At 46.3% G+C, this 9,419-nt stretch overlaps 1 protein-coding gene across 1 annotated transcript; it reads right to left on the bottom strand.

Moving 5' to 3' along the window:
- Window positions 1-8,035: 8,035 nt before the first annotated feature.
- LOC146021091 (olfactory receptor 2T5-like) lies at window positions 8,036-8,626 on the bottom strand. Its single transcript, XM_083154892.1, has one exon. The coding sequence runs from the start codon at window positions 8,624-8,626 to the stop codon at window positions 8,036-8,038; it is 591 nt and encodes a 196-aa protein (XP_083011018.1).
- Between the last annotated feature and the right edge of the window lie 793 nt (window positions 8,627-9,419).

Raw genomic sequence — 9,419 nt, 5'->3', positions numbered from 1 at the left:
CGGCTTTGGACTGGGTGTCCCCTCTCTGGGAACGTGCTGATCCCCTGCTCAATGACTATGAAGCTTTTATTACCTCTTTCCGTCGCATCTTCGACGAACCTGGCAGAGTGTCGTCTGCCGCTACTGAGATCCTGAGGATTCGCCAGGGTAGTCGTTCAGTGGGACAATATGCTGTGCAGTTCCAGACTCTGGCTTCGGAATTAAAGTGGAACGAAGAGGCTCTCGTCTCCGCCTTCTGGAATGGGGTGGCAGGTCGTATCAAGGACGAATTAACTACCCATGACTCTCCTGCTACTTTGGCTGAACTCATCTCCTTGTGCAACAAAGTAGATCTACGGATGCAGGAGCGTCAACTAGAGAGAAATCGCTCCGATCGTCTCCGCCCTCGTCTCACCACCAACGCTGTTCCTGTTCCTAGACCTGGGCCTTCCACAACCACACCACCAGACGAACCCATGCAGATCAACCGCTCTCGGCTTTCCGTGGAGGAAAAGTCCCGTAGACGTCGTGAGAATCTTTGCATGTACTGCGGTTCTTCCGCTCATCTGTTGGCTTCCTGTCCACTGCGTCCGGGAAACGACCGCTCCTAACCTCCCCGAGGGAGGTCAGGTTAGGAGTCCTGCTTTCATCTCCCTCTTCAACTGTGCCCACCATTCCTGTTACCCTTGTGTGCCCTCAGGGAAAAATCAAGATCCAGGCTCTACTAGATTCCGGAGCAGCCGGGAACTTCCTTTCTTCTTCTTTCGTCCAGCAACATTCCTTGACGGTGCAACCTTTGGCCCATCTGTTGGCCCTCACTGCAGTAGATGGGAGTCGCATCAGCAGTGGGCAAATCACCCTTCAAACCGATCCAGTGACAGTTCTCATCGGTGCCTTACATCAAGAGACTCTTGAATTTTTTGTCCTTCCTCAGTCCTCACACCAGGTAGTCCTGGGCCTACCATGGCTTACTAAGCACAACCCTCACATTGATTGGACCAGTATGGAGATCACAGCCTGGGGTACGAACTGCCTAACTACTTGCATGCCTCGTGTCATTCCACTCCATCAAACTAATCCTCAAGAAGTAGGAGGTCCCAGTCTTTCGTCTTCATCAGCTCCACCCTTGTCGTTACCCACACCATATCTTTCTTTTTCTGACGTCTTCAGCAAGGGAGGTGCCGATACCCTGCCGCCTCATCGTTCCTGGGACTGTCCGATAGAGTTGATACCTGGGAAGTTCCCACCGCGGGGCCGCATCTACCCCTTGTCTCTGCCGGAGACCAAAGTCATGTCTGACTACATTCGAGAAAACTTGGATAAGGGGTTCATTCGCCCGTCCACTTCGCCAGCCGGAGCGGGGTTTTTCTTTGTGAAAAATAAAGATGGAACCCTCCGGCCGTGTATCGATTACAGGGGCCTGAACGATATCACGATCAAGAACCGCTATCCTTTACCTCTTATCACCGAATTATTCGACAAAATCCGAGGGGCTTCCATCTTTACTAAACTGGATTTAAGAGGGGCGTATAACTTGATCCGTATCCGATCTGGAGATGAGTGGAAGACGGCTTTCAACACCCGAGATGGCCACTACGAATACCTGGTGATGCCATTTGGTCTTTGCAACGCTCCAGCCGTCTTCCAACAATTTGTAAATGACATATTTCGAGATTTACTATATTATTCCATCGTGGTGTATCTCGATGACATCCTCATCTTCTCGTCTAACCTCCATCTCCATCGGCAAACAGTAGCTGAGGTCCTGCGGCGCCTTCGCCAAAATAAATTATTCTGCAAGCTAGACAAGTGCGTCTTTGAGGTCACTTCCATTCCATTCCTTGGCCACATCCTCTCCAGCACTGGGATAGAGATGGATCCAGAAAAAGTAAGAGCCATCTTAGACTGGACAGCGCCCACAACGCTCAAAGGCATCCAGAGGTTCCTGGGCTTTTCAAATTACTATCGTCGTTTCATCCGGAACTTCTCCACCCTTGCTGCACCTCTTACAGCTCTAACCCGCAAGGGTTCTGATACGAGTCAGTGGTCACCTGAGGCCTCCCAAGCCTTCCAACAACTAAAGGATGCTTTTGTCTCCGCCCCAATCCTTCTTCAGCCAAACCTCGACAAACCCTTTATTCTTGAGGTGGACGCATCCTCAGAGGGGGTGGGGGCAATCTTGTCGCAGAGAGGGGAGGACCAGGTGCTTCATCCCTGTGCCTTCTTCTCCAAGAAGTTTCTTCCAGCAGAAAAGAATTACCCCATTGGAGAGCAGGAGTTACTGGCAGTCAAATCTGCGTTGGAGGAGTGGCGGTACCTCCTGGAGGGGGCACGACATAAAATTACTGTGTACTCCGACCATAAGAATCTCTCATTCCTCAAGCACGCCCAATGTCTTACAGCTCGTCAAGCCCGCTGGGCCATGTTCTTCGAATGCTTCGATTTTCAAATCAGATTCAGACCCGGGACGATGAATGCCAAGGCCGATGCTCTTTCACGCTCTTTTGAAACTTCAGCTGATCTTGACACTCCTCCTCGACCCATCCTCGATCCTCTGGTCTTTGCTCAAGTAACAGTCCAGCCTTCACCTCCACCAGGCAAGACCTTCGTTCCCCTCAGTCTCCGAAAGAGAGTGCTGTCCTGGGCACACGCTTCCCGTTTTGCAGGGCATACCGGGGCACAGAAGACCTTAATGTTCCTGTTGCGTTCATACTGGTGGCCTACCATTCGTCGCGATGTAACCACCTTTGTCGCCTCCTGTGTAAAGTGCGCTCAGCATAAGTCCTCCAGAACGTCTCCTGTCGGTCCTCTTCTACCTCTAGCCATACCAACAGAACCATGGTCCCACCTGTCTATGGACTTTATCTGTGAACTTCCTCCCTCCAAAGGGCATACAGTAATTTGGGTGGTGGTTGACCGTTTTTCAAAGATGGTGCACTTCTTCCCATTGAAAGGCCTTCCATCTGCTCCATTGTTGGCTCAGCTCTTCATTTCCACCATCTTCAAACTCCATGGGTTGCCCAAAGAAATTATATCTGACCGTGGCGTGCAGTTCGTCGCAAAGTTTTGGAGGGCCCTATGTTCCGCTGTACAAGTCAAGCTCAAGTTCTCCACTGCTTTCCACCCACAAACCAACGGGCAGACAGAACGTGTCAACCAGGACTTGGAAGCCTTCATTCGTTTATTCATCTCTTCCTCTCAAGACGACTGGGTAGACCTTCTGCCTTGGGCGGAGTTTGCGCACAACAATTCCTATCATTCATCCTCCGGCACCACTCCCTTTTTTACTGTCTTTGGCAAACATCCCCGATCTCTAGAGTTCTCAGATCTATCATTGCCCGATGTCCCTGCAGCTGCTTCTTCCCTACAACGGTTTGCAAAGATCTGGTCAGACGTCCATACCGCTCTCCTCAAAGCATCCGCTCGATATAAAAGGATGGCAGACAGGAAAAGAAGAGCGGCTCCTAAGTTGAAGGTTGGAGATCGAGTATGGCTGTCTACCCGCCATATACGCTTTCGGTTACCATCCATGAAGCTGGCTCCTCGGTTCATCGGGCCGTACCCAATCACTCAGGTAATTAATCCGGTGGCCTACAGACTACAGCTCCCTTCTTCCTTAAAGATATCAAACTCTTTTCACGTGTCTCTTTTGAAACCTTTACGACTGAACTTATATCAGAAAAAGGTGCCTAAACCGCCCAAGATTGGCTCAGAGAGAGAGACAGAGTTCGAGGTGAAGCGCATTATCGACTCACGTTGCCGCAATACCCATCTTCAGTATCTGGTAGAGTGGCTTGGATTCGGTCCTGAAGAGAATTCCTGGGTTGATGCTGCAGATCTCCATGCTCCCCGTCTGGTGAGACAATTCTTTCAAAGGAATCCATACAAGGTGCGTAGGTGCCCTGGGGTCACCCAGAAAGGGGGGGGAACTGTCACACTCAGCCGCGGCGGTGCGCGGCGGGCTTACCACTCACCCGTTCGCGCCCGCCGTCGGCTAGCGTGTAGTGGTCTCCAGTTCAGCGGCAGCAGGCAGCGGCAGTCTGGTAGGCAGCGTGGGACGCCGGCAAGTGTAGCGGTATGTGCTGTAGGGGCGCCGGGAGGCCGGCGCCGCCATCTTGGTTAAGGGCAAATAGCAGATTGGTCCTTGTCTGAGGTTTCCGCCCATACTGACCTGACAGCCAATGGCAGCCGCCCTCTAGGGATATAGGGGATCTGCCTAGGCCTGTTCAGTGTCAGTACAAAGAGTCTCCAGAGGCGTTCACAGCTCCCAGCTGACTCCGGCTCTCTGACTCACCTCTCCTGACTTGGTGCCTTGCTTCAGTGCTCTGTGTTGGACTCGATTCAGCTTAACCCCATCGCTGCCAGTTCTCTCCACAGTCTGGTCCCTGCCTGCATCCCTGAGCTTCCTGGCCTAAGCCCTTCAAGCTGTCTGCTTCCAAGCAACTTCCCATTCTTCTGTCATCATCCAGCTTCTTTCAGTCTTCAAGGATCCCTCATTACCATCAAGTACATTCTCTTTCCGGATTTCTTCATTTCTCAAGACCCCAGCCTGCTGCCCGCAGTACGTGAACTGTCATTGTTTCAATGAACTTTTTCTTCTTTCAAAGTGCCGTGCTGGCTCAATTCTTATTACCACTAACTGCCACTTTAAGAAAGTATTCAAGTGTGTATTATTTCATTTATGAATTCTATTATTAAACCTGCACGATTTAATCCTTCCTCCTCTGGTCCGTCTCCGGTTGCTACACACCACACGACTTCATCCAGCCCTTCAGCCGTGACAGATTATGCATACCATGGATATTATTGTGTTTGTATCTTTTTATGCCTTTTATGATTAGCCTATTGGTAATGAAACATCTGTGTCATACTTTATATTTTCCTAATTGCTTGCCGGATAATGTTATATATTGTGAAGGTTTTATACTAATGTGGATGGAGTTTGTTATCTAAATTTCCTATTAATAGCATTTCCATTGATTAATGGGTAGAAGGGAATCACTAGCACCTCCATCATCCCTGCCTTCATTTGTGTTTCAAATGCCGATCAGGCACTTCCGCGTTCCACCAACCCAGCGCTATACAATCAGCGCTACATAAGCCGGCACATCACATCCGGTATCTGCGTTCCATATGTCGGAAGACTACTTCCGCATTTGCATTCCACGGCCATGGGAGGGTGGCCGCGGTCATCGCTATCTACAATTATATGTGAGTAGGTTGCACCTATAATGGCGCATCCCATTACCCCACTCCATACACCTAATAAGGACCACCATGGATCTTACATTAATCCACAATCCGTTGGTCTTTTTACTTGACCTTCGCTACCCGGAAGTGACTCCTCCACTTGGTATATATACCCCCCCCCCTAGACTCAGTCACTCCTCAGCCTTGAGAAAGACGGAAGCAACCGTCGAAACATGTTGGCCAGGAGTGATTGAGACTACATTGGTGTAAGCTGTCTCCTTGTGTAAGCGGTCATTGGCCAATGTGACTGCCCATCAGGTGATTGTTTTTATCCTTTGTCTCTTGTTTCAATAAATTGTTTTTGGACTGCAAATGAGACCTTTTTCCTTACTCCCTCATTGCCTAACACCATCTGTGGGATATGAGATGAGGTCTTAAAGGAGTCAAAGGTTTTCATATTAAAGATACCTTTATCTGCTTCAAGCAATGTATACACTCAGTGAGTACGGTACGGACCTGTAGAAGCGTGATTATCCTTTTTTGGTATAGAGTGAATTTGACTACACCTCCAGTGGTGACCCTTTAGTCCATTCTGTCGCACCATCTTTTAAAGAAACCATTATATGTTTTACCTGACCTCTTGAAAGAGTGAGTACGGTACGCATCCTTTGCCTTTACAATCTGGGATATATACAGCACATGGTGACCTGGGAAGATTCAGTATAAAAGATTCCGCTATATGTCTCTCAATTATCCTGTGAGTTGGGTACGGAATCTCCCTAAAAAACACCGGGCTCTATCACTATAATCCCTATATCCATATATGTTTCTAATACATTGCTTTTATATTCTTTTGCATGTTCATCAAACCCAGACTGAGGAATCTTTATCAACTTTGACAAACAAATCCAGCGCCGACAAAAACGTTTTCTTCTGCATGTCTTACACTGTCGGCAATAGTAAGACCCATTCTTTGCAATTGATGATTTGTGTGGTTTAGATAGATGGCTTTGGACTAAAATATCTTGTTGGAGCATCTCCAACTAGTTTCTACTTTTTTTCGGAGGATCCCTGTTAAATCTGTATTGGTATGGAGAACAGGCCAGTGTTTTTATAACATATCCTTGATTTCCCGCCATTTATTACTGAAAGTACCAATGAATCGCACTGGTTATTCTTTCTGTATTCTAACTTTTGGAGTTTGGAGTGATTCATGGGGTTGTTTTCTAACTTCTTTTTTAGCCTTTTGCACTGTTCTTTCACTATAAACTGTTTGGCGAAGTCTTTCACAAAGTTGTTGTTCTCTCTCATGGTAAAATCAGTGGTTTGTGAACAATTTCTCTATGTTCCAGGAGCTCCTGAAAAAGTACATAAGGATGGCTCCAAAGTAGGCATGTGCATTTCCATTTTGCCCGTATATCAAAACGGGATCGTATTGGCTATCAGTTGTCACATGTTTTGGCTCCAAACATGTGACAACCGGATAGCCAGTAAGATCCTGTTTTAAGATCCTAAGTAAATCCAGATCTGCGCATTCCTACTCCAAAGCCAAAAATAAATCTCCATCTACTAAGATCTCTTCCAAATTGCCTTTATTTTGTTCAAGAGACATATGCAGAAAGATGAGTTAACCTTGTCACATATAAGTTAATAAAGATTTTTTGATTCAATTGTGGCCTTAACTAACAAATCCCTTATATTGCCATTAGAGATGTCATGTACATCTGAGAGTCTTAAGTTCTCATAAAACAGAATGGCAAATAGAGGGGGTTATTCTGGTTCACTCACAAAGTCAAATTCAATCTCTAATGGACAAAACCATGTGCAGTGCAGGTGGGGCTGATGGAACATGTGCAGAGAGTTATATTTGGGTGGGGTTTGTACTTCAAACTAATATCTATATTGCAGTGTAAATATAAAGCAGACAGTATTTACTCTGCACAGAAACAATATAACTCCCCCAAATCGAACTCCTTTGCACAAGTTACATCTGCCCCCCCCCTGCAGTGCACATGCTTTTTTGTCCATTATAGAGAGAATTTGCTTTTGTGAGTGAACCAGAATAACCCCAATAATGTGTTGAAATGGAAACTGATGTAAATCTCAAAGTCGGGCTTGATGATTAAAAAGCAATGAAAGAGGATGAAGCAGACAGATCTAACCAATGAGAAAGAGTCCAGGGAATCAAAGGTCCACAAAGAGTAAATTCGGTACTTGTGAGTTATCCGGGCTGCCGATTTCTAAATCGGGTCGGATCGGGCACATCGCATCGCATCGCATGCGACCATCGGATGCGATGCGATGCGATGCGTTGCGATGACCCGATTTTTCCATAGGAATCAATGTTAAAATGGACTGAGTCCATTTTAACATGGAATTCAATGGGAAAAAGGGGTCCTTTTCATACCCCTACTATCCAAGTGGGCATGGAGTTGGATACAAACCTGTGGCGAGCGTAGCGAGCCACCGAGCCCGAAGCGTGGCGAGCGTAGCGAGCCCCGCGAGGGGACACAGAATACCGTCCCCTCGCGGGGCTCGCTTCGCTCGCCACGCTTCGGGCTCGGTGGCTCGCTACGCTCGCCACAGGTTTATATCCAACTCCATGCCCACTTGGATAGTAGACTCAGTAGACTCAGTCCATTTTAACATTGATTCCTATGGAAAAATCGGGTCATCGCATCCGATGATCGCATGCGATGCGATGCGATGCGATATCGCATCGCATCGCATCTGATTGTATGCCTTAACTTAAGGCATACAATCAAAAAATCGGCAGCCCGGATAACTCACAAGTACCGTAAATTCCAAGACTATTAAGATGTATTTAACATTCATTATTATTTTCAAACACATTGTGCATTTCCCGTCACAGATCAATACTTTGTTTCCCCCTCAGTAGTCTCAGCAGAGCACATTTCATATCTTTATTCCGCAGACTGTAGATCAGGGGGTTTATTATGGGAGTGACAACTGTGTACAGAACAGTAAATGCGGGTTGTAGGACATCGGAGTATTCTGTTGGTGGCATCATGTAGACAGACGCCCCTGACATAAAGTACATAATGACAACAGTGATGTGGGATGAGCAGGTGGAGAAGGCTTTCTTTCTGCTGTCCTTAGATTGTATCCGTAAAATGACCTTGATAATTTTTACATATGATGTCAAAATGAGCATGACTGGGATTAATCCATATACCAATTCTTCCATATAGATGACAATATAAACATGATCACTGCCGGCACAGGAGATGTTAATCAGAGCTTTAGCATCACAGAAGAACTGGTGTATGGTGTGAGTATGGCAGAAGGACATGAGTGATCCTGGGAATGTAATCACAAAGGAGTTTAGGCTTCCTGCTATCCAAGTGCCAGATGCCAATAACAGACAGTGTTTCCTGTTTAGGATATTGTGATAGTGTAAAGGATGACATATGGCAACATATCGGTCATAGGCCATAAAGACTATTAGATAAATCTCTGAGGAAGCAACCAAAAGATAAAAGTACAACTGTGTGAAGCATTGTGTGAAGGACACTGTATTATCCCCAGATAGTAACATGTGCAGCAGGTTAGGGACAGTAGTGGTTGTATAACAGATATCTACTAAGGCCAGGTTACAGAGGAATAGGTACATGGGGGTGTGTAACCGAGCATCAGTATATATCAATGTTATTATAAGAGAATTAATAAGTACTCCAAAGATATAAAGGAAGAAGAATACACATATAGATGACAAAATATAATTTGATTTCACATAAAATGGTAACAAGAGGAATCCATTCATGTAGGTCTTGTTCTCCATGTCACATCCAGGTTACTCTGGAATAAAAACATACAGTACATAGTACTTATTACTATAACCTATTTGTACGGTAGTGTGGTTATAGTATTCTAATATACATATCTATCATAATTTCCCTTTACACAACCATCCATCCTCTTTTGCTGCGCTAATGCATGTTGCTTCTCCTGCCTACTAATTATCTCCTCCCACACCCACAGACTTTTCATGTGCTGATGTCTTTCTCTGAAATGCTCCACCTACCCCCATAAGACTGTCCACCCCTCTACAAAACTACAAATTAGCTATCAAGAATCACTGCTTCACCAATGCCAGCCAACTGCCACCCTAACCCTCCGTACCATGCTCAACCTCCTGCAAGAGGTTCCTTAATGTGTAATCTACAGTATTTCCATCTTACATTTGATTGATCCAGTTCAGTTTCTCAAACTGTTTAAGCAACTTACAA

The sequence above is a fragment of the Crinia signifera genome, chromosome 7 (assembly GCF_055691185.1).
Source record: "Crinia signifera chromosome 7, ASM5569118v1, whole genome shotgun sequence".
Taxonomy (NCBI): Eukaryota; Metazoa; Chordata; class Amphibia; order Anura; family Myobatrachidae; genus Crinia; species Crinia signifera.
The sequence above is the reverse complement of the archived record's forward strand: the minus strand, read 5'-3'. Positions and strand labels throughout refer to the sequence as shown.